Source organism: Chelonia mydas, chromosome 7, assembly GCF_015237465.2.
Source record: "Chelonia mydas isolate rCheMyd1 chromosome 7, rCheMyd1.pri.v2, whole genome shotgun sequence".
In the NCBI taxonomy this organism is placed as follows: domain Eukaryota; kingdom Metazoa; phylum Chordata; order Testudines; family Cheloniidae; genus Chelonia; species Chelonia mydas.
This window is the reverse complement of record NC_057853.1, coordinates 53,703,443-53,731,433: the sequence shown is the minus strand read 5'-3', so window position 1 is coordinate 53,731,433 and position 27,991 is coordinate 53,703,443. Positions and strand designations below refer to the sequence as shown.

General features: G+C 47.5%; 1 protein-coding gene across 2 annotated transcripts; it reads left to right on the top strand.

Annotated features, from left to right (window-relative positions):
* Positions 1–7: 7 nt before the first annotated feature.
* Positions 8–27,559, top strand: LOC102936912 (broad substrate specificity ATP-binding cassette transporter ABCG2). 2 transcript variants are annotated; one of them, XM_037905042.2, is made up of 18 exons: positions 8–625; positions 2,535–2,732; positions 4,440–4,514; positions 5,483–5,770; positions 6,074–6,133; positions 9,326–9,440; positions 11,122–11,274; positions 12,681–12,838; positions 14,238–14,389; positions 15,945–16,070; positions 17,177–17,433; positions 18,529–18,611; positions 19,084–19,173; positions 21,149–21,273; positions 21,780–21,934; positions 23,310–23,399; positions 24,821–24,939; positions 25,828–27,559. In XM_037905042.2, the coding sequence occupies exons 4-18, from the start codon at positions 5,496–5,498 to the stop codon at positions 25,973–25,975; spliced, it is 2,106 nt and encodes a 701-aa protein (XP_037760970.1). In that variant the 5' UTR covers positions 8–625; positions 2,535–2,732; positions 4,440–4,514; positions 5,483–5,495; the 3' UTR covers positions 25,976–27,559. The 2 variants fall into 2 exon arrangements, with proteins under 2 accessions (XP_037760970.1, XP_043407847.1); XM_043551912.1 differs by lacking the exons at positions 2,535–2,732; positions 4,440–4,514 and having other exon boundaries at positions 31–753; positions 5,469–5,770.
* The last annotated feature ends 432 nt before the right edge of the window (positions 27,560–27,991 follow it).

The window sequence follows — 27,991 nt, the reverse complement described above, 5'->3', positions numbered from 1 at the left end:
TACCATCAGTGATGATGGGAAAGGTAGAAAAGACTCCCTAGCTTGTCTCTCAGAGCCCAGGCTGAGTTTGCAGTGCTGGTGGTTAGAAGAAGCATCTTTGTACTTGTAAACTGAGCGCATTTGGTCTGGAGTTGCTGAGGGACAATAAAACCAAGGCTAGTGGTAGTTGGTAGATAAACCTAGATAATTTAGGGGGAAATGTACATTTGCCAATCACAATAGGAATCCTTACCTGAAATCAGGAGAGCAAACAGCACATGGAAACCATTTATTTATAAAGGCATAGTTTTTCTCTGCAGTGTTTGAAACTCAGACAATCCAGCAGCCTAATAATGAAGGATGTGAGACTGAAACTGACCATAAACCCAAGTGAAACTGACTAGTCTTCTTTCCTGACTTCTCCAAGCTGGTTAAAGTGTAACAAGTAAAAACACTTGCATAAACAGCCAAACATAAATTGGAGCTTTAAAAGACTTTGGCCTACATTCAGTCTGTCAGTTTCTAGCAGCATAAACTCCTGCACGGAAAGCCCATTGGAGGCAGCTGTAGTGATGTAAAGTGGATGCAAGTACTCCAGCCAGTGCCAGGACATAGGCAGCTGCAGGGAGCCAGTAGTTCCCAAAAGGTGAGTGGTGCTGAGCTGAGCAGAGAGAGGGTGTGGCAGGGACAGAAAGCAGGGAATGCCCTGCTGCAGGCCTTGTCTGTAGACAAACAGCCCAGGCACTCCAGAGGAAACGGTGAAGGTGGTAACAGGTGAGTCTCCTTTGGGACATAAAGTGTGCATGCAAGAGAGAGAGAAAGTGTACACTACAGACTTCTGCTGGCCTAGCTCTGTCAATCAGAAGTGTGATTCCCTGACTGACACAGCTGTGCTGGCAAAAGCCCCTAGCGTAGACACAGTTATGCAGGCAGAGCTGTGCTGTTATGGTGTAGCTTGTGTTTTTCTGGATGGTGGAATAAACTACACCAGTAGAGGCTGCGCTGACACTAGCAGCCCTTTGCTGGTGTATTGTACTGGCACAGCTATGCTGGCAAAAGCTCCTAGTGTACCTTGATTATCACACACATTGTCAGGAGAGTGATCACTTTAGATAAGCTATTACCAGCAGGAGAGTGGGTTTGTTGGGGAGGGTGGGGAGAAAACCTGGATTTGTGCTGGAAATGGCCCACCTTGATTATCATACACATTGTAAGGAGAGTGATCCCTTTAGATAAGCTATTACCAGCAGGAGAGTGGGGGAGGGGGGAGAGAAAACCTTTTGTAGTGGTAAACACCCATTTTTTCATGCTTTGTGTGTATAAAAACATCTTCTGTATTTTCCACAGTATGCATCCGATGAAGTGAGCTGTAGCTCACGAAAGCTTATGTTCAAATAAATTGGTTAGTCTCTAAGGTGCCACAAGTACTCCTTTTCTTATTTCTATAGCACCATTCATCCCAAAATATGTTACAGTCTTGAACTGCTCTCCAGTCTACATACGCGGCTCACTTCATCCACCTCAGAAATGCAGCCACCTCTGGGGTAGAGCATGGCAACTGTTTAATAGGATAAGGAGTCAAGAAAACCATATCCACTCTGAAGTGGAATTCAGGGACGCAGAAAGTAATTTGGGGCTGAAATGTAGCCAGGACATGAGCTAACATCTTTAGTCTTGCAAAGGGTGATGGGAAATGCTAAGGGGCCCCAGCCAGCCAGAACCTCAGTTTCACACCTCAGATGAAAAAAACTCTGCTGTCTAACGCCATGCAGGGCACTGACTGACCGAGAGCAAAGAGCCCCTTCTCCTCTACTGAGCTATCCTGCAGCATGGTACCCTGTAGCACAGTGCCAGCGCGGGGTGGGGAGCACCACCTATTGAATCACCACCAACAATACTGCAGTGTAGCCTGGTGAGCCAATGTGTTCCTTGTACACCTCCCTGCTAAGTCTCAAACAGCCCAACCCTGCTCAGCTAACGAGATGTGACACGACCACTCCCAGAGGTATCATGGCTTCAGGTGTACCACGAGCAGCACCCAGAGTGGGGAGTGAGTCCATCAAGGGGTGGACAGCCCCTCCTCTTCCCCCCTCACTGCAGAGGTTGGTGTGTCCCCTTCAAGACCCTGTCATCTCCTTGATGGGGGATGTGTGGCTGCCCTCCAACCCGCATTTGGAAGTGAATAGGCCCCCTGCGGCTTAGAGCTGTGCTTGCTTTGTGGACCAGACGTGAACCCTGAGGGCAATTGCTCTAGGAGGTCTGAGTATAGATGCCATGGCAGTTGCTGCTCTGTGTTGCTGGCGAACACGTGTTAAACTGGCAGTGTGCTGGTAAATGTCAGGCTGGTGCTGAGGTCACCCAAAGAGCTAGGCCAAGGGAGTTTGGCCAAATCTGCAGGGATAGTTTGTTAACAAATGGGTGGTGGAGTCCCAGCTCCACCTGCTCCCAGCGGTACTGGCTCCAGAGAGACTTCAGGGTCCTGATCTGATGTCCCCAAAGCAGAAGGCACGTGCCACTGGGCTAGGCTGGCTCTTTACAGGCGACTTTTTCTCCAGTGACCGGGGGGTGGATTGCATGAGAGCAGTAATTCGACACTCCCACCAGCTGGCATGCAAGCAGAACAGTTTATGTAACTAAATTGAACTGAACCGCACGCCACAGAGTAGAGAATCACACTCCGCACACTCACTGTTGGAAGACCTCCGGATACAGCAGCTGAGAGGAAGCAAAGCTGAGATCTAGGGAACAAAGAGGTAATGATTCCTTCGGGGTTTTGCTCCTGGGTCTGGGACATGGGGAGAGTGTATGGATTGCAAAGATTTGCCATTCTCTGCAGCTCAGCTTTGGGGAGAAGATGGCTATTTTATAGAGTGATTCATTTCAGTGTTTAAAAATGTTAACTGAAGGAAAACCAAGAGAGCGTTGATGAGCACCCAGTAAATAGCTACAAAATAGGTGAAAATACAGATTGATTTATCTGTTCATCTGAAATTATTCTGTCTCAGACATTTCTCTGGCGGCAGTGGGGGCTCCTGAATAGTATTTAACAAGGACAGACTAGCATTTTGTCCAGTGTAGTTTGTTTGTACATTTAAAACAGCTGATGGAAATACAGTTCTTTAGCTTGTGGTTAATGTGGAAATCCAGGTCCCACTGAGACCTTTGGGAGCAGCACAGACAGAGTCACTTTTGCATCTTGTTTCACTGTACTTTGAGAGGAAAGTGTGGCTCTTTATTTCCTTTGTCTTAATGCCTGGGACATTCAGATATTGCTTGAAGCGAACAAGGAGCTCAACCCCTGATCATTTAAGTTATGAGATCTGGGGTTGTAGCTGGGCTCCTGGCTCTTTTCTTTCTGGTTGATTCTAGGGCTTTGTGTGAAAGAACATTAATGCTCCTATCTGAGTTTTCCCCAAAGGGAACCCCTCCCCACTGCCTCTGGCTTATCTCAGACGTCTCCCCTCCCCTATTCTCAGCCCTTCGCCATTCACTAGCCCATGTCAGAATGCCAAACCTGAAAAATGTACCCTGGAATAAAGACTTTGGGTTGTGTACACACAGATGTACACGTCCTGGTTGAATTTATAAATTGAGTTAAACCAAGGCAAACCCCTTTGTGGACACTTTATATTGGTTTAAAACTGGTTAGCTTGCTCTTGTAACTGATCTAAGCCTGGTTTAAATCAGTTGACGTGTCCACACACGGAGCTGCACCTATTTAACTAAATCGGTTTAAAATCATGTCTTTGGTGCAACCGTGCTGGTCTACACTAGAAAATTAGATCAACCCAGCTACTTTGCTTGAGGGTGTGAAAAATCCACTTCCCTGCGAGATGTAACTAAGCCGCCCTTAAACCCCAAGTAGACAGCATTAGATCTTCCGTCAGCCCCGCCACCACCCCTCGGGGAGGTGGTTTAGTGCAGAGACAGGTGAATCCCTGCAGCCGCTGTCGTAAGTGTCTCCACTGAAGCGCTACAGCAGTGTATCTGCAGCGCTGTAGCTTTGTCCCTGTCGTGTTTTAGCCTGTGTGTGTTAAGGCGAAGCTAGCTCGAGAGGACTTGTTGGTAATAGAAGGGTCATAATCCTTTGTTATCAAACAATCATTAACGCTCCAGGAAACTCAGAGGGAAGGTGAAACTTGCAAAGAGTTCAACCACCTGAATGGCTGTGAACTCAGGACTCTGGTGACGTCACGCTGGTTCTCCAGTTCTTACATGGTCTTCGGGACAGACAAGCTCTGTATTTCGAATGTGGCAAGCAGCTCTTCCCCTTCCACCGGATCAGTTCAACGGAGGAGACCAGACTCACATTAGTGACGTTTCTAAGACAAAAAAACAAAACAAAGCAGAATTTTGACATTACTTAAACAAAACCCTCACCCCAGCCTTTCAGGCCTTCTTTATCCATCACAAAGAAACACAAGCAGGGCACAAGTCCAACCATCTCAATTCCTTTGCAGGTTGCCTTTGAAGCCAGTTTCTGCTTCCCTCAGTCATCTCTTCCCTTCGGCTTACAGGGACTGTGGGGTGAGTAGGTGAGCCATGGGGATGAGAAATACGGGCAGAGCGTTGAGGGATTTCTACGCGTTCTTGGAAAGCCAAGCTCCCTCGCAGCTCACCCATCAACTGCCCTACACCAAGCCTCAGCCCAGGTGCTAGTGCGGGACACTTGGTGGCTAAATTGGCTGGCTGGTCAGTCCCTTGTGATCAGCTTCCTGCAAGAGCATGTAACGTTTACCCCAATCCTCAATAGAGCCCCCACTGCATCATGGGATATTACTCTCAGAGGAAATTGTCCAAGACACCTATCTGCCACTTGAAAAAATCTCCCTGCTCCTCACTTGGCTGATAAAGCTGATCTGAAGGGTTTATTTATTATATAGCTTATTCCCCTTCCTTGATGGGAAGAGCTGTATTGCTATAAAGTACCTATTTAGTGATATACTGGCATATGCATGGGGGGGGGGTGTTGTGTTACTTTAACTGTACCAGTATAGTTATATTGGTACCTCTTGTGTGTGTAGACAAGCCCTGAGTGACCGATCTGCCCTATTCGAAGTTTCACAAGTATAAGGTGGCTTAATTTGTAACCTACTGGTGAGTCCGTGCTTTGCTACGTGTCACCTCCATGCCAATCCGCGAGGGTCTGAATTGTCACAGGCCCAGCGACAGTGCTTTCTAGCTGTAGTAGTGCGTGTTTTTAGCTGGTTCAGTTCCCTGTTGTAGGCCAGGATGGCAGCCGTCACACTCATCCCAAATCCCTACCGTGGCTGTGGCTTTCCACCTCACTCAGACACTCCTCTTGCTAATCTAAGCTTCCCAAACACGTACAGGTCCGGTTCTTCACACTTGCCATGTGTGTTGTTCTGGATGATAGTGAAGCCTGGATCTGAGCTTCAGAGCTGGGGTGGGTTTTTGGTTTTTTTTTTTTAAGATTCAAAATTGTTTTTCTTCTTACAAAAAACTTTTATTTTCTGCCCTTTTTCTAATGTTTCCCACCCAGTCAATTCCAACAGATGGGAGCTGTGGAGCACCCTGGTGACCTTCCTCCAGTGGAGTTCAGCCTCTGTAACAAAGACATGAGGTCAGGCACAGCCAATCACAGCATCCTATCCATCGGGGAGGAAGAAGGAGCAGGCAATTTCCTGCGTTCTATCCCAACACGAGAATCCCTTCAGTGCCCTAGGGGCTCTGTCGTGAGCTTCCATGACATCCAGTACACCATCAAACAGTCCCATGGGCCACTCTACAAACGGACAACGGTGGAGAAGAAGATTCTCCACAATGTGTGGTAAGTTCATGCATCCCAAAATCTCTTTTGGAGAAAGGAGAGGAGTGAAATTTGTTAGAGGGGAGAGGCATCATCTCCTGCAGAAGCCTCCTTTATGCCACTGGGGACTAGGGACAAGGAAGGGAACATGGTTACTGCTTTCAAATTAGCATGAGGGAGGATGTTTCACTTTTTTATTCATAATTTTTCTAAAACTTCCCACCCCATGGAATGTGTTTGGATCCAAAGTCAGGCCCCGGTTCTGCCAGGGGCTCCCCTGAGGCAGATCCCCATTTGGAAATAACTGTTTCCCTTCTCTTCCAGTGGCATTATGAAGCCGGGTTTGAATGCTATCCTGGGACCAACAGGGAGCGGCAAATCCTCGTGAGTCTTTCTTTGGTTTCCTCCAATGGAGAATGAACAGTCCTAGGTGGAAACTCAACTCACTGGGTGCTGGAGGAGAATAGCTGGAAAAATCTAAGGCTCTGGAAAGGCACCTTCGTGATTTAGGAACATAGGTCTGGAAGGGACCTGCTGGATCAAGTCCCCTGCTGTCACAGGCAGCCACGTCATATCATCCCAGCCATGAATTTATCAAGCTCTGTTTTAAAACTAGTTAGGTTGTTTGCCCCACTACTCCAGATCAAAGGCTGTTCCAGAATCTTGCCCCTCCGATAGTTAGAAATCTTCTGCTAATTTCCAGCCCAAATTTATTCACGGCCGGTATATACACAATGCATGGGCTTCAACTGAGAGTGTAGTTTCACGCAGGGGTTCTCAAACATTTCCATACTGCAGCCACTCTGGACCCCCCTCCCATCTAGTCTCCTGTTTACCAGGGTGATCGTGACTCCCTGTTTTCTGTCAGGATACAACCCCAGGTTGAGAACCCATGGTCTAGTCCAGTGTTTCCCAAACTTGGGACGCCGCTTGTGTAGGGAAAGCCCCTGGCAGGCCTGGCCAGTTTGTTTACCTGCAGCATTTGCAGGTTTGGCCGATCACCGCTCCCACTGGCCGCGGTTCGCTGTGCCCGGCCAATGGGGGCTGCGGGAAGTGGCGCGGGCCGAGGGACATACTGGCTGCCGCTTCCCGCAGCCCCCATTGGCCGAGCACAGCGAACCACGGCCAGTGGGAGCGGCGATCGGCTGAACCTGTGGACATGGCAGGTAAACAAACCGGCCCGGCCCACCAGGGGCTTTCCCTGAACAAGCAGCGTCCCTAGTTTGGGAAACAACTGGTCTAGTCTTTAGAGAAGAGACAGGACTCTGGGATTCTATTCCCAGCTCTGGGAGGGAGCAGAGTCTGACCCCAGGGTTCTGTTCATGATTCTGTCACTGATTTGCTCCATAACCTTGAGCAAATGATTTCCCTTGTTCTCCCCATCTGTAGCATGGGGGATGGTAATACTTTCCAGTCTCACAGGGGTGCAGAGGGGCTGCAGCAATGTTTGTAAAGTGATTGGAGATCCCTGGGTGAAAGATGCTAGGGAAGTACAAGGTAGGCTACTTCCATTTCAAAGTTGGATCTGTTGACTTGCTCTTGTGTGGGAGGAAAAGAGTCTTGCATTGCCATGCTCTCACCACCCCGGTGGTCAATGTAAGAGTGACAATGATGGGCAAAGTAGCTCATGGAAGATCATTGCAATGCAAGGCCTAGAGCAGGGTCATCACCCAGGAAGATCAGAGTGGGGGTGAGATGGTCTCTTACAGCCTTCGTTGAACTCCTTCCAGCAGGGTGGAGTGATTTAAATCAAGGCCAGTTAAATCCATGATTGAAATAATGATTTAAATCACCATGTGGCAAGCCTCGATTTAAATCAGCAATTTTCATCAACCTTTCCATTTGTACTTCAGTTATTTTCTAAAGAAAGGTGCCTTCTCATTCGTTGAAATAGCTATTAAAATATGTTGATTTACCACTAAAGAGAGCTTTTACGCTAGATTTGGTGCATCTTTTTGTTGCCTACAAGGGTACACTACAACTATATACATTTATTTAAGCAATTATAGAGCAGAATATTTTCAGATTCTTATTAATTGTACATTTTAGTATGTTAGAAAAAGGTGAATGATATCTTGCTTGTTTATTAGATAATTAATGTTTTGCTCATGATTTGTGTCAAGCTGCAACTAGAATTTAATTAAACACACAAAACAGAATATTTATGTCGTATTTAAATGCTTTATGAGATTATAAGCTGTTTAGGCCTTAACATATTTTGCATTAAATTCAGATTTCATTGAAACAGATGTATATTTAAAAATACTTATTACAATTTAAATAAAACCAAAAAAATCTGATTTAAATAATATTTGATATCTAAATTTTTTTCAAAAAAGCATCCATTTGTATTCACCCAGGATAGGACAAAATCCTATCTGCATAAGGCTATGTCTGCATTACAGAGTCTACGTCGGCATAGGCCTGTCAGCGTAGATACAGAACGAGTTTTCCTCCGATGTAGGAACATTGTTAGCTACATCGACAGAAGTACTTTTCTGTATACATCTGCATCTATACTGACGGTTTTGTTGCTATTCACCAACATACCTATACCAATATAAATTCTAAGTGTAGACCAAACCTAAGAGTTCACTTTGGTAATAGTGTTTTATTCACCTCTTTTTGTATATGTGTGTGTGTGTGTGTGTGTGTGTGTGTATATATATATATATATATATAGTTGCTCCTCATTTACAATGGATAGGACCCTTAGACAGCACATTTCTGAGTTATAAAAAATTAGCTTGAGTTTGGCTGTTAGCAGAAAGACTCATTCCTTGTCTCCACCGGGATTAAAGCCACTGCTTAGAGTGGGGTGAATAACAGAATTCTCAGTTGACTTGTCATTCCAAAAAATATTGGTTTTGGCTGAACAGAAAATGATGTTTGACATTTTTGGTGAATCAGAAAGTCAAAAAATATTGGTTTCAGGTCCAACAGAATATCATGTTTGACCCACATCTAAAATTTTTTTTCAGTTTCGAGCATTTTTTTTATTGTTTTCAATTTTTAAAAAAATAAAAGAGGAAAAGTTCAAAAGGACAAGTTATTTGCAATTTAAAAAATGGAACCGTTTCACTCTGAAAATGTTGAAATGAAATGGTTAGACTTTCAGAATATTTTTGTGGTTTGGGGTTTTTTACACACAGTGCAGTGAAATCAACAGGAATTCCTGAAATATTTTGCTGTCATCAAATCTTTGCGTTTTTCACCAGAAAAATGTTTTGGCTGCAAACTACCACCCAGCTCTACCAGTGTTGTGGCTGCTCCAGGACAACCTCCTAGCTGTAGGCACTATTTACACGAGTGCAACATGATGTGCACCTGTGAATTGCACCTACAGTAAGAGTTTGTACCAATGGCTAAAATCCCAGTGCAGTTGAGGCCTGAACCTAGTGCCTCTTGCACTGCTTGTAGCTGAGATCTGTCAGTTCACAGCATGCTCTGAGCAAATTACAGTGCAGGCCCAACAGAAATGCAAAGCCTTAGTAATTATCCCTAATGGCGAAATGATTTTCCCAATGAAAATAAGAGTAGTTATGGAGGAACCTAAGGACTGTTGCTTGTCTTTAGTCTCCTAGATGTGCTGGCTGCTAGAAAGGACCCTGCTGGCCTGTCTGGGCAAGTATTCGTAGATGGCTTCCCGCAACCTCCGAATTTCAAGTGTATCTCAGGATATGTCGTGCAGGTCAGTGTCTGTTTCTGTTCTCTCTGCCTCCTGGCTGGGAGAAGCTGAGGAGCAGAGAGATTGGTCATCAAGAGCGGTCAAGGTGTGAAGTCTTTGTAAAGGGGGTTGCATGAGAATGGAAAAGTGGCATCCAGACTCCTACATGGTCACATGGTTCTTTAACCAAGGTGATGGCCCACAGGCAGAGACATCTCAAGCAGGGCCCTTCAGATGCAGGTGGGTGGTTGTCATCAGATGTTTTACTATATCTAGTCCTTGCTAAAGCTGGGAAGCAACAAGAGCTCTAAGGATTTTCTTCAGGCTCTGGTCAGCCTCACTCCTACCACGTTACAGGCAGGAAATGCCAGTTGAATCGTGAAACGAGATTGAAATGGTGGACTCAGCTCATTCCAGAGTAGCAATGACAGCCTAGAATTCAGGTAACTGGGAGAGGCAAAGAGAACATACCTGAACTTGGCAACTAAAGCAGCAGCTGAAAACAGAGGTTGAATTGATGTTGGCTTTCAATCCTCCAGCTGATGTCAAGTCCCAGGATCCAAACATTCCCCCGTAGCTCTTAGAAAGTGTGAAGGATTTTGATTTTTCCCATAAGAATTCCCAGTTTAGGAATCCTTGCTTTCCAGTTTCCAACCCACCGGCTAGCTATAAAGCAACCAAAGCAAAATGCAAAGTGACCTGCATATGGGGAAAATTATTGGGCTGTGCCCCCCCTTTTTTCTGCTTTGTAGGTGGATGAAGGGCATCAGCGGGTTAAAGATATCTGCTCTTTTCCTGCCTTGGAACCATATTAATTATCCACAGAGTCAGCACTTTGGCTGATGTACCTAAGCATTGTCTATGGAACTCTGCTGATTTCCATCAGCTGAAGGTCTGGCTTGCAAGCCTTAAATAGTAATTTCAATGCTATGAAGCTGCGCAGATATGTGCAAATTTGACAGGTTTAATCTGATCGAAGTGCCCAGGACTGCGTTGAACAGTTGCGTTTTGAGAGCACTGGGGGTGGTGCTTCCTGACCAGGTGCTACAGAAGAATGTCGGATGGAAGCACTGGTGACGCTGAAGTCAGTGGCAAACCCCCCATTTATGTTATCGGGGCCAGGATTCCACCCACAGTTTTGGTGCTTTGTGGGGTTGAGTATGACTTGCAGCTGGAGCCAATAGGTGTTAAAAGTGTTTCGCTGGCTCAGTCTCATACTGGGGGCCTTGGCTCCTCCGAGTGGCTGCTTTTCAACCTATGGAAACTGAGTACTTGCAACTTCAGCTGGAGTTCTCAGTGCTCAGCACCTCTGGGAGTCAGGCCCACAGTAACTTACATGACAAATGACCTCCCAGTGCAAAGCTGCATAGCCTGCATTTCCAGCACTACAGCAGCCTTTGTGGGAAGCAGTGTTGCCTAGTGGATAGCGCATCGGGCTAGGGGACAAGAGACCTGGGTTCTGTTTACTGACCTGCTGTGTGAGTCACTTCCCCATCTCTGTAGCCCTTTGTGTGCCTTGTCTATTCAGATTGCAAGCTGTCTGGGGCAATGGCTGACCCTCACTGTGTGTATGTACAGCTCCTGGCACAATGGGCCCTGATCCCTGCTGGGGTCGCTCGCTGCTACAGAAAGGCAAATAACAAGGTGCCTGGGACTGAGCTGAAATGTCCTTGGCTTTTCAGCAGTGAATTTGCATTGTTTTCAGGATGACGTGGTTATGGGCACACTGACTGTGAGGGAGAATCTACTCTTCTCTGCGGCCCTGCGCCTCCCCAGCTCCATCAGCTTTAAAGAAAAGGAAGAGCGGGTCATCCAGATAATCACTGAGCTGGGGCTCAGCAAAGTAGCTGATGCTAAGGCGAGTACCTGCGGGGAGGCGGGGTCAGGGGGAGAACCAGCTTCAGAATCCTAACTTCTCACCCATATAGTGGGGATGGGCACTGTACCACGGTAGGAATGCAGGGCTATTCTGCTGAGCTGCCCTGAGCTCAGGGGCTACACCCAGCACAGAGATGTAGAGTTACTTTTGCTGACTCACTCTGATGTTGGTTCAACTGCATCCCATTAGCTCCAAGCCAGAGATATAAAAGAGTTTGTGTCTCTCTCTAAGGCTGAGAAAACTAGGGTAGGAGGGATCCTGCAGAGAAGACAGTAGGAACAGCTGAGCCCTGAAGGCAGTTTTAGGTTTTGTTGAGCTCCAGGAAGTGGGGCAGCTTGGACCATGTCCAGTGTGCATGTGCTATGTAGGAACAGGGGAAGAACTCTGCCTACAGCCCCCCAGATCACAGGGCTCTCTCCTTTGCCAGCCACTTCCTGGCTTTGCGGTACGATGTGAGAAAGTCAGGGTCATGATGCTAAAACTCATGAGGGGTCAGAAGGGCCCAAGGTGGCAATCTCAGCTGAGGTGTCGTCATTGTCCCCTCTGGTCTACTCAGGCCCTTATGCCATGCCCATCGCTGTGGTAGCTGAGCACTCAACCGCACAGTGGAAAAGGCTATGGGGCCCATCCCACAATGGGGTGAATCCATCCTTGCCCCATCTCTGGTTCCCTGGGAGCTGCCGGTGCTCAGAATCTCTGAAAATCAGGCTGCCTTTAGCCAGCAGCACAACTTGTGTTTGAAATATTTGCTCTTGTGTATGATCTCCACACTGCCCCCATGGTGTCCCCTGAGGACAGGATCCAGCAAGCACGGCTTGGCCTAGCGCTTGCAGACATGGCTAGTCCCCTGGGAGTTAATGGGACTGCTTGCCAGGGGTGAGAGTAACTTAAAGGACTTACCGGTATGCCGGAGTCCTGAGCAGGGCGGCGGGCTCAACCGGAAGAGGCGGGGCCTTTAAATCCCCAGGCCCTTTAAATTGCCACCTGAGCCCTGCTGCCGGAGCACTGGTGTAGCAGCAGCAGCCCGGGGCTCCAGCGGTGATTTAAAGGACCTGGGGCTCCCAGTTGCTGCTACCGCAGCAGAGTCCCGGGCCCTTTAAATCGCCGACGGAGCCCCAGGGGCTCCCGGCTGCCGCCGCTACACCAGAGCTCCGGCAGCAGGGCTTTCGCGGCGATTTAAAGGGCCCGGGGCTCCAGGCACTGCCGGGAGCCCCAGGCCCTTTAAATCACCAGCCTGGGGAAGCCGGTACGGTTGGCGGTGTACCGGCTCTTGCCGGTATACCGTACCGGACCATACTGGCTTACTTTCACCTCTGCTGCTTGCCATGGCAACCCTGGTGCCCCAGAGCGAAGCCAGGTACCAAACACAAAACTCTTTGCTGTAGGTAGGAACAGAACTAATCCGAGGGGTGTCAGGCGGGGAGCGGAAGAGAACCAACATCGGCATGGAGCTCATCACGGAGCCCCCGGTCCTGTTCCTGGACGAACCCACCACTGGCCTGGATGCTAGCACAGCCAACGCGGTGCTCATCCTCCTAAAAAGGTAGGAGCTGCAGGGGTTTATTATCTAACACCAATGCTTCTGTGCTCATCTAAACCCTTGGCTTCCTACTCTTAGTGCTGGTGAAAGAGGCTGGCCTGGCAGTCTCTTTCTCAGGGCCTGATCCAAAGCCCATTGACTTCACTGGGCTTCAGCTCAGAGCCCTGAAGAACAGCCACAGTATGGACAGTCCCGTTGCCAGCTTCCCACTGCAACCAATGCACTCCAGCTCTGTCCCGGAGAGGTCACCTCTGGAGTGGGGAGGATTTAAGAGCTCGGTCCTCATGGTCTAATCACTTTTTGGCTGTCACTCAGAGCGACTAGAGCTGTCCGATGGTGGATTTTTCAGTTTTGCTGGCAATTCCAAGAAGTAACAATAGCAAAATTTGTTTTGGGTTGAATCAAAAATTAAACTTTTCAAAAATTTTCAGCAAATGGAAGACTCAAAAAATCCCAAATCCTCTTGGGTTGAATGAGCCACTTTGTCTTGACAAAATCGAAAAGTTTAATTTCAGTTTTCACCAGTTTGTGTTTTAATAAAATGAAAGGAAATTTTGAAACAAAAGAAATCACTTTAAACCAAAAAATCGAAATATTTTGTTTCACAACTGTCAAAGAATTCCGGTTTAAAAAATATGTATATCTACATATTAGGTCTTTGGGCCAAAACAATCTAGTGAAATGGACATAAAATGTTTTGATGCTGCCAAATCTGCAGTTTTGGACCAAAAAAGTTTTGTACAAAATGTTTTGCCCAGACCTCCTCCCTACATTAGGAAAATGGGCCATGGCTGATAACAGGTTTCCTTTGGTCTCTCGTAATTGAGGCTGTAGATGGACTGACTGCTGGGTGTAGATAGGGCCAAATTGTCCATAACAACCGTTCCAGAAAGGCTGCTGAATCTCTCATTCCACCAGAGATGGCTCCCTCCCTCTCAGGCTTGCAGCTTGTTGGCTGGGCATTGTAGGGGAAGCTTTCCCAGCTGCTGCCCATGCTGTATCTGTTCTGAGGGCAAAAGCCTTCAGGGCTGTCAGTTGGGCACTTTCTTCAACACTATTTTCACTCAGTGAAAGGGCTTTCAGCAAACTTAGTTCAAAGGAAAACTAGGTAATAGTGGTCTGGGTAGACTAGGCTAAAACAGTAGCTAAGAGAAATGACCGTGAATGACCAGATCCTCTTGCCCTCTCTTCTGAAATATGTATATAAGAACAGCCATACTGGGTCAGACCAAAGGTCCATCTAGCCTAGTATCCTGTCGTCCAACAGTGGCCAATGCCAGATTGCTTCAGAGGCAATGAACAGAGCAGGTAATCATCAAGTGATCCATCCCCTGTTGCCCATTCCCAGCTTTTGGCAAACAATGGGCACAGTTGAGATTTGTACTCTTTGCTCCTATCCTAGGCTTTCGAGAAGAGGTCGGACCATCATTTTCTCTATCCACCAGCCCCGCTATTCCATTTTCAAGCTCTTTGACAGCCTGACGTTGTTGGCTTTGGGAAAGGTGCTGTATCATGGTCCAGCAAAGCAAGCCCTGAACTATTTTAGTTCTATCGGTAAGTCTGCAGTGCAAATGCAATAATGCTAATCCCTATTATATTTAAGTGCTTACGTCTCAAAACACGGCAAGAGATAAGGTAACAAATTATTTTAATTGCTTAGTGCCTGATCCTTAATATCAATGGATCAGCTCCAGCTACGTTTAGCCCATTTGCTGCATTTTCTAGACACAAAAAGCAGCCCCATGTTTCCAGTCTGAATGAGTTTTATGTAGATTAAGAAAAGCAAAAAAACAAACGTAAGGTCTCCATGAGAGCTCAGTGTATATCTCCCCTTCTGGGCTCATTGTATCCAATCTGCCTCGCAAAATGATGGCCGAAAGCAGGCTCCCAGACACTTAGAAGCTCAGTAAACAAACGACAAGGTCACTACAGTTAGGTGGCTATGTGCATCCCAGGCAGGGTTATCTCAATGGGTCTCACGCTGAGGTCTGTGGGCCACTGGGGATCTGGGTGCAGGGTCCGCAGGTCTGAAGGCTGCTGAGAAGGTGGGGAGACTAGCAGGGAAGATCATGTTCAAGAGGGTATTTCTTACAAAGGGTGAAAAGCACTGTGGTTGGTGCCTATGTAACCCACACACCTCCTGGGTGTGGTGTTCTGTCCCATCTATTGGCACCAAGATCACTTGGAGAGAGAGAGATTAATGAGTCTGCTCTACAACCTTAGCTAAGGGCCATGTGGCTTTTAGCTCATGCAGTAGAGGCTCAAGCATTTAGCTCCAGAGGTCCCAGGTTCGATACCCGCACACCGACGACCAGGGTCTGTCAGTGTTACACCTACACCTGTGTTAGCAGGGTAATGACTACACAGTGGGAACCCTGCTTCTGTGGATAATGGAGAGTGTTTTGTGGACTCCTGGGTTCTATTCCTCTCTCTGTCACTGTGCTGTAACCTTACGTTCTGCCCTGTCACTCTACCTTCCTCCGTGCTCAGGAGCACACTTCATTGTGTGGGTGCACAGCTTACTCCCCTCTGGCCAGTGAGTGGCAGGGGACGGATGACCAGTGTTATTGTGTCTCCTCAGCCCCTCAGTTCCCTTCTCACCCACCCACTCACTTGCCACAGGCTCCGCTGGCCGAGCAGCCCTGCTCTCCTGACCTGTGGCCAGAGTCCCCAGCAGAGCAGAGGCGACGTGGAGGGGCCTTATTGCTCCACGGGCCAAGTAGGTACCATGACAGTCTAGCCCTGCAGAGCACTGGGTGCCCAATAGGAGATACCTTGAGCTTGGTTTTCAGAAAGGCCAAGCACCCACATCTCAGTTCAAGGCAGAGGGAGCTGCAGGTATAGTTAGTCCCAAGGTGTCTCTAGTTAAACACCCAAAACGGATGCAGACTTGTCAAAATTGTGGACTTACTCTATGGATATGCCTCAGTTTCCCCACCTGTAAAACAAGGGGTAATCCTCACTCCCAGCAGCGGTGCTGTGGTTAGTCAGTGCTTCCAAAGCACCCCAAGAGGCTTGTGTGAAAGAGGGTGGAGTGTTCTTATAACTGGTCATTACCAAGCAGTGTTCTGTCTAAAACATGAATGTGTTCTGCTTGCTATCATTACAGGGTTTCAATGCGAGCCCTTCAACAACCCGGCTGACTTCTTCCTCGATGTGATAAACGGTGACTCCACCGCCGTGGCTGCAAGCAGAGGTGATCAGAGTAACCTGGACAATGGAGGGACTGGAGGAGGTGAGCCAGTGAATGAGACAGCAGGCCTTGGCCAGATTGCAGGGGAAGTTGCAGGCAGTGAGGGTAGATTTTTGTTTTGTTGTTTTCTCCTAGTGAATGGGCATTTTGTTGTATTTTCCTACATCTACTTTGCCCTCACATATAGCACCTTTCAGCAGGAGCCTTCAGGATCTCAAAGTGCTTTGAAAAGGTGCCTTTGTGCTATCAACCCTCTTTTTTACAATGGGCAAAAATTGAGGCATGGAGTTGTGGGAAGTGACTTGCCCGTGGTCACCCAGATAACTGGTAGCAGAGGCAAACTAAAACTCAAGCCCAAGCAGAATTCTGACCCTGAAAAGGGAGCAGTGCCACAGACTCCCTGAAATTCATTAGAGATGTTGGTAATTGCTGTTGGTTTTATGTGGCAGGTGCTCAGATAGTATGGTGATGGGCAGCAGTGTAAAACTCTGAGACAGCCAGATAGCTGGGAGCAGGACCCAGACATCCTGATTCCTAATCTTATGCTCTAACCACTAGAGAACAGTGCTTGTCCTTCAAGGAAGCAACATACACAAACCAGCCAGCGTTGATTTATGATCAAACAGTGTCTTTTTCTGTAGCCGTGTATGCATATGCAGTGTGCCGCACTGTGTAGTACAACAGGTCTGTTGTACGGCCAGACAGCGAAGACCCTGTTGCACAGAATCTCTCTGTAGAGGGTGCACACTCGCGCTCCTCCACCCATTGAAGAAAGTGCCAGCCACCTTTAAAGCAGTTGGGTAGCTAGAGTGCTGTCACTTGGGCCCAGATCCTCAAAGGGATTTAGGCTCCTAACACCTACTGATTCATTACATTGAGAGTTAGGCACCTAAATCCCTTTGAAGACCTGGGCCCTGGTCTGCAATGCCGGCCAGCAGTCTCTTTAGTGGGCTCCATGAATAAGGAACCTGGAGCAAACCCAATGGGAAGCTCCAACGTTGACTCCAAATCCTGGTCAGCTAAAGATTTCACAGGTTCCTCATGATCAGGGGTTGTATTAGTGAGATCCCACTGAGCCAGCGGTACTGGGTTTAAGATGGGAGACTGGACCAGTCATGCTGAGTCCTGTCTTGGGCCCTTTACTCTAGGGGTAATCAGTGATGAAGAGCAGAATGCGGACAGGAGCGTAGTGGAAACTCTGCACCAGCAGTACCTGAACTCCGGCCAGTATCGGGACACAAGGGAAGAGCTGAAGAAAGTGGAGCTCAGCCAGCAGAATGAGCAGGGGAAGTCAAGGCGCGTGAATGAGGTCACATATGCAAATGGCTTCTTCACCCAGCTCTACTGGGTGTCCAAGCGTGCCATCAAAAACCTCATCAGAAACCCCCAGGCATCTGTGGCACAGGTGAGACACTGCTGCTGAGCAGGACCACTCCAGTCTCACTCTGCAGTGGTCATATCAGGCTCCTTGCTGTGGTATCGCCGTCCCCGTTAGATCACTTGTTTGAATCCAGCCCTGGTCAGCAGGGGCAAGAAATCGTGACTGCCTGATGGCTGACTGGTGACCTATGTGAAACTCCAGGTCTTTAGTAGACATCGCAGCAGACCCCCTGGCTGGCTGGCTGAGCTGAATGGCTGGTAAACGCCAGCAGTCGATGACAGTGCCTCTGGAGCAAGGCAGAAACAGGGGAGGAACTGGGACTCCTTGGGGTGTCTCCTAAGCACAATGTCTTTGCTCCATGCAGATTACACAGCCCTGAATGACAGGGACTGTAATTAAAAGCACTATTTAACCCTAAACAAATGAGCATTAAGCAGGATTCAGCACAGGGAGACAGTGGGCTGAGTTCTTCTCAGAATACTCCTGTGACCCCGTAGATATCTCTAGGCCACATGTCCATTAAGAAACGGAATTTCACATGGGCCACTGAATGACTTTTGCTCCCTGCTGACCAGGACTGGAGTCCAATCAGTGATCTTAAAGCAGAGGACTCCAAATCCCATTATGTCAATTGATATTTATAAAGCACCTGTCAAAATAGGGCTGGAATTTTCCAGGAACCTAAGGGAACTAGGCATCCTTCATAGACAATGGGCACTCAACCAACTTAGGCACCATTAAAGATCCAAGCCTTAGTTCTGTACAAGTACAGTGACAGTGGCAGGGAAATGGTCAGTTCTCCATCCCACTGGGGATGTAGTCACTGCCTTGAATTTTGAGTGTGCTGTTAATTCTCTGCCCTGTTTAGGGTTAATGTTACTTTGGAGCACGTGATTCTGTTTCTTTAGGGAGGGGTGTGGCCAAGGCTTTTATGCTTGTCCTGGGGGTAACTGATGGGAATTTGGCCCAGTATCTTTGTTTGTACCCAAACACTGGCCGAAAACGTCAGAGACAAATGTGAATTTTGGGCCCTGTACGTGGCTCTAATGACTTGTGTTTTATCCGGTGACTCCTCCCTATTCTTCCCTTTGCATGATTCCTTTTTCTTTGTACCTCCAGATCGCAGTGACCATGATCCTAGCCCTGATTGTGGGGGCCATCTTTTTCGGAGTAAAACTAGACCAAAGTGGCATTCAGAATCGGTAAGGCTTGAAGTAGGGTCAATCTCTGCTACATTTCAGCAGCAGGGAGGCATCGGGTCCCTGGGCTACATTCAGATCCAGGAGGGGTGAACAGGGTTTGACATCCTAGCTTTTGGTGCCCGAGGTCAGGCATTACTGTAGTTCCTGAAACAGCAGCTGTGCCATCAGCCCTAGGAGTATTCCCACATGGAATATGAAGGAAACAAGAAGAGACAGGCACAGCTACATGTGGTATCAGTTAAGTATCTGATATCTCCTATATGCAATGTTGGTCCAATAACATATATTACCATACCCACCTTGTCTCTCTGATACCTCCTGTGTCAGGGAACTGTACTGTATTGGCAGGGGAATGCCTTGATGATATAATAGGCTTCTGGAGTCTCTAGCTGCTATGATCCTGGATAAGGTTTCTGATATTGGAGAATTTGGCCTGTGCCTTGGTCTTCAACTATTTTGATTTGTATTCCAGGGTTGGATCCTTGTTTTTTGTAACCACAAACCAGTGCTTTTCCAGTGTATCAGCGATCGAGCTGTTTATAAAGGACAAGAAATTGTTTATGTAAGTAGCAGCCCTCCCACAACAATTTCTTTATCAGAATTTAGGACTGAGGGTGGGAATTTTGACAGACTACCTGAAACGAGTTTCACCTGCCAGGACCTGACTTTGAGGCTTTGCTTCTTCTCTGCAACCTCCGTTACTATCAAAGATCGTGCCACTGAAATAGGGACCCTGCTCTGTACCATCCCAGGTTCCTAAAACAGAGGGAACATAGAGCCCAAGCTAAGTGGGGGGGGGGACAGAATTTGGGGAAGCTGCACAGGAGTGCTCAAGAGGTAGAGATAAGACAACCCATAATCAGGGGCCGAGGGGGAGGGGGGCAAGAGCAGCTCCTGGCCTGCGTCCCCGCCCTCTGGGCCCCAGGGCAGGTGGATGGTCCACAGCCCCCGACAGCTGCCCAAGCGACTCTTACAATGGCCAGGCTGCAGCTCTTCAGCCCCTGAGGCTCCTTCCCCAGGCCAGGCTGGAAGCTGGAGCTGGATCGGAGTAAGAGCAGCACAGGCAGCTGTGGGAAGCCACGGACCCTCCACCTGCCCCGGACATGGGCCAGAAGCTGCTCTTGGGCCCCTCCACTCTGGGCAGACGGAGGAGCGCAGGCTCCCCAGGCAGGCTCTGGCTTCCAGCTTGGCCAGGGGACAGGGCCCCGGGGGAAAGAGGGAGCTGGGCCTTGTGCCCCCCCCACACACGCTTTTAGGCAGAATCCATCACCCCTGCCCATAATGGCTTAGCATTGAGGCCCAGCCCTGTAAGGACGCCAGAACTGTGAGCCTGGTGATCCCACATACATAGATAGGAAATAGGCCTCAAAGAATAGCTTCCACATCAGTGGGCGTCAGATCCTTGGCCCCTGTGAAGTCCCCTTTGCATCACAGCAGTAATGCAAATGTGGTTTAAAGCTGCTCCTAAAGGAATCTCTCTCTGAAATGCAACTGTAACCCACTGGAAAGTGTATGTTACAGGTCCCCCTCTGTGCCTATCCACACAGGATATGAGTTGTTACAGCCCGCAGCTACAGCGCCTTGGGTCAAGCTGTAGTAACTCCTGCTTTTAGCTCTGAAGGTCACTTGATCAATCCCCACTGTGTTGACAAGATGACAGCTGTCACATAACTACCTCTTAAAAGTGTATGCAGTGCCTCCATAGGGCGCTGGCATGATAGCCCCTGGAGACTGGACGCATCTGCCTCTCCCCACTACAGCCTCAGCAGCAGCACTGCCAGCTTCCCTCAGGCTGATTTCTGCCAGCACTGTGCCCTAGAAAGCATTCTAGGGATGAGGGCCTGTCAGAGTTCAGCCTCCACAGCTTAATCATTGCTTGGCCTGTCTACAAAGACTGCCAGCGCAGGCTCCTGTTAGTGCTAGTGGTGACCGGGGCACCTTGGCCCTGGTAACTGACCTGAGACCAGCTCATTTCACCTGGCCCAGCAAACAGCAAATGACTTGTGGTTACGACCTGGGCTGGATTTGAGTCAGTGGCCTAGAAGTGAGTCCCAATTTTTGAGCCTTCCACTTCCGCTTGGAAACAGATTTTCAGAGTTAGCCAGGGAAACTTTCAAATCAGTCCTCTTCCAGTGAGAACCAGCCTTTGGCCTTCCACCTGTGCAATGTTCAGGACCATTCCCTTAGGGGGTGGGGGGCTTTTTCAGCATAGTAATGCTTCAGACTGCTATAGTGCCTTCCACTCAGGGATCTCAAAACCCTTTACAGAGCATAAGGAAGCTCTTATGACAGCCCTGCAGGGGCAGATCAGTATCGTCCCCCCCATTTTATGGATTGGGAAACTGAGGCACAGAGCAGGTAAGCAACTTACCCAAGGTTGGATAGTGAGTCAGTGGCAGAGCTAAGAATAGAACCCAGTTATCCTGACATTACAGATATCTTTTTAATAAATAACAGATAGACATTGCTCAATGTAGTTCTCATCCATATTGATAACCTCTAAACATGGACAATAATCTGTGTTCCTGTCTTCACAGCCATCAGTATACCAGTGGGTACTACCGAGTGTCCGCATACTTCTTTGCCTTGTTGATTGGAGACCTTTTGCCCATGAGAACTGTTCCAGTCATTCTCTTTTCATGCATAAGTTACTGGATGATTGGTAAAGAATTGATACGTTCACTTAACCTCCCTTCCTCCCCTGCTTTGTTCTTGCAGAAACACCTTTGATGTCTTGAATCTGAGTCGTCCATGCTTAATTTCTACAGCTAAGCCACACAAATGTTTTTTTAAAAAGGGGGAGGTAGTGCCTCCAGTGTCCCTGCACAGACTGAACTGTGCGAGTGTTTGGAGGCTGTTAAATGCAGTCTGATATACAGAAAAAATTCATGGGGTGAAATCTAGCTGGAAGTCATGCTAGAAAAGGGCCAGCCAGCAGCAGGAATGCAGGGTGAAGCTGGCTACCGACTCCCAGTAAACTTACTTTTCAGTTTTCATCTCCTGAATTCTTGGCCATCTGGCTTCTGCTTCATTGCAGCCAACTCTAAACCCTTTTGCTCCTCGCCTAAGCAAGTGTCTTGCTACCATGGACAGGGATCCAAGAGCAGCTGCCCAGGTTTTGTAACCCAGCCATTCACCGGACCTGTCTGTCTCTTGCTGTTTTGACAGGCTATCAGGCATTAGCAGGACGGTTCTTTTTCTTCATACTGACACTGGCGCTAGTGTCCTACACAGCCACGGCCATGTCTCTGGCTATCAGCGCTGGGATGAATGTAGTGGCCATTGCCAATCTGCTTATCACTGTTTGCTTTGTCTTCATGCTTGTGAGTATTGTGTGCGTGGCTGGGGGGAGAGGGGGTTGCATGGAAGGCAGATGTGGATGGATTGAGCACTAATGGAAGTGAGGGATTAATAGGGGTGGGGAAGCTCTGACAGTCTTGGCCCTTGCCCGTACATAGTGCACCTCAGTCCTGACCTCCAGCACCCCCTGTCACTGCAGTCCAAGATCACACATACAACTCTACCAATGCATATTACTTCTGCCTTGCAGCTCCCACAGCTATTCCAGTCCTAGGCTTCCACCTAATGCTGCCAAATGCCCATGGGCCTCAGCACTGACCTGCAGTACCCCTTGCCCACGTTGTCAGGCCCAACATAGCTCTGCCTGTGAACCACTCTCCTACTGCACCCTCTGCTATTCCCATCCTGTCCTGCATCCAGGGTACCGCATCCTAACCTGCTGCTGCACCTTTAATTATTCCAGTCCTGGTCTACAATGCACCTTAACCCTGACCTGCAATGCTCTCTGCTTGTCTAGTCCCAAGCACACCATACCAGTGCAATTCTGTTGACCCACAACTTCACCTGCTATTCCAGTCCTGGCCCATCAAATAGCCCTACCAGTGCACACAGTCAATAGCCTTCCTTCTGGCAAAGAAAGCTGCCGAGGCTCATGGCTCTGTGACGTGAGTATGTCCGTAACGAGGATTGGGCTGAGAGAACCGGGCTCCTTTTACTGCTTTCCAGGGGCCATATTCACCAGTGGCATTAGTGGGTGCAACTCCTCCAAAGCCTGCAAAGGCAAGCCTGCTTACACCAAAATTCTGTGTCTCACATAGAAGTAAATGTTTTCATGATTTCTTTAACAACCTCAGTCAAGGACGTTTAAAAACAAGCCCCTTTCCCCTGCACTGCAGGCAGCCTGGACAAACAGTATCGTGCCAGGTCATGGGGAAAAGACCTTGAAACAAGCTGTAAAGGGATGTATTTTGTTGTGCTGAATGCTGCTCATAGTCTGAGGAATGGGGATGTTCACCCCCTCATTTGTGCTTTGGCTCTGGTTTGCTTTTGGCTTTTGCCATTAACTTGTTTCTTCCTTGAATACATTTCTTCAAGGCTTGGGTGAGTTTAAGGTGGGGGTGATGGGTTTTTAACTCCTATAGTTCTACAGGTACAGCCTGAAGAGTGGGTGCAGTTTGATTGGCATACAGGTGCCGTTTTCCCAGGTGGGAAGGGGAATAACCAGTATAAGGCACACTTATACCAGTACAACTGCATCCACCCTAGGGGGAGCAGTGTTGCTTTAACTGTATTGGTATAGTTAAAGTGACACAACTCTTGTGTTGCCAAGGCCTAAAAGTGTATGGATCTGTGACAGTGCGTGAACGCATGACAGCCTCTTTCTTTCTGTCATTTCAGCTCTTTTCTGGCCTGTTGGTGAACCTTCCTTCAGTCATGGGATGGCTGAACTGGCTCAAATACTTCAGCATCCCCAGATATGGCCTCACAGTGAGTAGAAAATGTTATTCTGAAATGAATAAGGTGCTCAGGGTGTCACCTCCTGGAGAGGTTTTTAAGGTGAATAAAATTATTTTGAAAGTAATTGCTTAGGACTCTTTTTAAAATAATTTTATGAGTTAATATATTCTCATGAAAGGTGTTGGGTTGGAAGCTCTAGGGAATAAACTCCTCTACTGAGCCACAAAATAGGTACCACCTGGGCAGCAGCAAGGCAAATCACCCTATCCTGCCACCCACCCATGGGCTTAAAAGTCCCTAGCCTGGAGAGACCATCTCTATGGGTGACAGGGCAGTTCAGTAGTCCATGGCTTGATAGCAGAGATTGCCAGCGCAGTGACCAATGTGTGTGGTGGCACTATATGTGATGTGGACATCTATCTATGTTGTTTGTATGGCGCCCATTACCACAGTGTCTGAGCACCTCACCATCTTTAATGAATTTTCCATGGGAGGCAGGGCAGTGGTACCATCCCATGCTAGTGCCCTGGTCACCACACCATCTTTTCTTCCACTAGGAACCAAGCTGGGACACCCAGTCCTGTTCACGTAGAACCTCACGTAGACACCTTCTCAGAAAGCAACAGCCAAGGTTTTCAAAGGCAATGAGTGATCTTTGGCTCCTCAGTTTGGGTACTTAACATGAGACACCTGAAGAGAGCCTGACTTTCAGAGGGTGGGTGCCCAGCACTTTGAGGTATCTCACATCAGGTACCCAGAATCACTAGCCACTCTTCAAAATCTTGGCCGTTCCAGCTGGACATTACCTGCTTAAATTGGATTTGAACTAGCGAGCCGAGCTGAGAAGCAAACTCTGCATGTTTGCCAGGCGTAATTAGCCACAGGGAAGAGAAACACCCAATAGCTTTTCACCCAAAACTGAATATCCTTCCTGCATCATCAGGCATCGCTTAGGGCAATAATAACGCTCTGCCATCCCAGTCTATCGTGCTGGTTGCTAGAATGCCTCCCTTGCTTTGTTTCAGTAACTTAACATTTTTTCCCCCCTGAGGATAGGTTTTTGACCTGTTGATCAACCCCCAGCCAGAAGGATCAGACATTGCTCTTCTGCTGGTCCCTCTCCAACTTAGGTGGCTCTACCAGGAGTTGAAATCTCCCACTGGCCTAACTCTCAAGGTCATTGGGACACACAGCACTTCTCACTTCATCAGGGTGCAGCCCCTAGGGAATGTTTTCTCCCAAAGCTGAATGTTTACTCAGCACAGCATCCGATGAAGTGAGCTGTAGCTCACGAAAGCTTATGCTCAAATAAATTGGTTAGTCTCTAAGGTGCCACAAGTACTCCTTTTCTTTTTGCGAATACAGACTACCACGGCTGTTACTCTGAAATCAGCACAGTAGGATGATGTTGCAGTACTTTACTACATCATGATGTCTGCTTTCCTCCACAGGCCCTGCAAGTCAATGAATTTAGAGACCTTTACTTCTGTGGTGAGAAGCCCCAGAATATTACTGCATCCTCTGGGGATGCAGCTGATTGCTCCCCAAATGCTACACAATTTGGAAAAACGTAAGTCTCTGGCTTACAACAGTTCTTGGGCCTCAGTGGGAATGAGTTTTCTGAGGGTGGAGTTTTTACAGCCATTAGCTTGGGGTCACTATACTGCTCGTGAAAGTAGATGCTCGTCAGCCGCTTTCTCAAGGAAGCATCGCAGGATACCCACCTCAGCAGATTTTGGGGAGCTTGTGTCTGAGCAATTTTAGCAAATATACTGTAGTTCAGGGGGGAACTGTAGGCTGCCGGCCTGGAACCCCAGCCTGGGACGGATGAACAACAACACGTCCAAACGGACTTTGCCTATCTGAAATTTAGTTTTGGTAACCTGCCATGGGTTATCTTTATAAAGAATATTTTTTAAAAAAATCCTCACGTTTTCCCAGAATGGGGTATATCAACAACAAAAGAGAGGCTGCGGAGTTGTCATGAGAGGTTAAAAAGTTCCCATCTGAGATGGTTTAGGAAGAATGAAATCATCCCCGGCATGATGCAGAAGCACAGGCTGTATGACCTCATGGTAGGACACTTCAACCCAAATGAGTCAGAGTATAAAAAGATAAGGTACCAGCTTAAACTGTTTTAACCCTGGATACAGTGAGATGTGACGGTGAAAGGGTCACTGTGCTGACACATTAGGTATTGCTGGTACTCTGAAGCCAATAAAGGAGCCAAAGTGGTCTAGAGGATAGGAAAAGTGGGAGTCAGAAGACCTGGGGTTGTATCCCAGCTCTGCTACTGACCCACTGTGTGACTTTGGATAAGCCTCAGTGTCTCTGTTTGGGGAGAAAATGTCTCTGCAGAACAGAAATAACAGTAGCCACCTTCGTAAAGCACTTGGAGATCTCTGGCAGAACATGCTAAGTGTGTCACTATTAACGTCTGTCCCATGTCCCCCTGCAGGTGTTATGGAGAAACATATCTGTTAAGCCAAGGGATTGCATCTACCAACTGGGCCATGTGGGAAAACATAGTAGCTCTGGGCTGCATGGCTACCATCTTCCTCCTGATAGCCTATGGGAAACTTCGATTCATGAAGAAGTTCACCTAGCCTCACCCATCACATTACTCTGTGATTTACCTCAGGACTTGAAACTGCAAAGTTTGTCAGGCCCGTGCTCACTGAAGACCAATGAAAGATTCAGTGGGCATCGGCTCAAGCCCGATGTTTCTTGCACTTGACAAGTGGCCACATTTTGCACATCTATTATGTGATCATATGAGTAACATTTTTTACCTTGTCTATTGTTGAATTGCTGGCTATTTTGTTTGTAAGGAATTGTTAGAATATCATGTTCTCTTACACACTTCTGTAAAGGTGTACTCTAATTTATATAACTTCATTATTCTGTGGCCACTGTCTGCAGTATCTCAGGAAAACATATTTAAACATATAAATTAATATGAACCAGATTTCATTTTGGCAATCACCTTTATTCTGCCTATCATGGGTATATGACTGTTTTTCTGTACTGGTATTGGGTTTTTACTAGTGCCTATTGGATCACAAAAGAGGTCTGTTCTATGAGGCGCTTCAAGGTTTAAGACTAGAAAACATTTTAAATGGCCTTGCTTTGCAAACTGGGCATGGTGCAGATTTTATCTCTAGTAGCATCATAACATCAGAAGCTTTCCCCATACCAAAATCAGCTCTCCTACCACAAGGTAAAGAAGAAAGATCAGCTATGTAGGACCTGCCAAACCCAAACAGGCTCATGGTCAATTAGTGTGGTCTTTCTCAAGCGGTGGGTCTCAACAGGGGCGCAGAATGTGCTGTGGAATTTAACATTGCAGAATTGGAATTTTTCAACAATAAACAAATATTATGCCTAATTCTATACATACAGTGAATGGCTGCAACCAGTAAGTCATGTACAGCGAAGGTTACCATAGCAGCACTGAAGATTCTGCCATTATTTCTTATTCTCAGTACAGGGAAAGAGTACAAAATCTGATACCTCTATGTGATATGTTGGTGAATGTTTATTTTATAGAGGGAACCGCAGTCTGAGTGTATCTTCACGCAGCGTTAACTTACCTTAACTCTTCTTAAGTGAGCCTAGCTAAAGTGGAGCAGACATGCAGCCAAACAACACTTGAGCAGCACAGCATGATTAGGTTGGCAGCACAGAGAAGCTGCATTCCTAGCTCCAATGCCCGCAGCAGTGGAGCTTCAATCCACCCCCCGGGGCCAAGCTAGCTTGAGTATAAAGCACCACTTCACTTGACCTACAGACTTTTGTGTGTGGGCCTGACTCAGGTTAGAGGCAACACTGGAGTTACAGCTCAAGCTAGTGCTGCAGCAAAGACAACCCTTAGTGTCCTGAAGATAAGCATGTGCAAGTCATATGTGGCAGGCAGAGAGCACTTATCAAGATCACAGTTGAACCCAGCCATGCTATCACCACAAAACATGTGTGCTTCTGTTTTTCACTATCAGATAAGGAAGGGCCCCTGCTAGATCTGAAATCACAATTCCTGGCTTTTCACTTCCTCAGCAGCTTTGAATTGTTGGTACAAATGTTGGTGTTGACTAGGTCAGTTTAAATAACTAAACAATGTTGTCTGATACTTAGGATTGTTTGTGATTAGTCTTCTTGTTTTTAAAGTAATCATTAAAACATTTTTAAATGTGTTGTTTGCTGGAAAAAGACACTTTTCGGTATTACAGGGCCATTAATTAACACATCCATAGCTATTTATATTACTGTCTGGCCCTAACTGAGATCAGTAATTGTGCTAGGTGCTGTACAGACATATTAACAAAGTCTCAATAGCCAGGTAGAAAAAGGGCAGCAGAGCCTGCTTAGTAATGGTTATAAATTGGTTAGTCTCTAAGGTGCCACAAGTACTCCTTTTCTTTTTGCGAATACAGACTAACACGGCTGCTACTCTGAAACATCACCAGGTGTCACATCAACTCCGACTCCATCAAAGCTGGGCATTAGGGCACCACCAGGCTCTGTTGCAGTAGTGATCTTTGAAGGAACGCAGCCCAGTGTGGTTCCCTCAGCAGCATGAGGTGGAGCTTTCTTCAGGGTGAGCCCCATAGGGAATGGAAATAAAG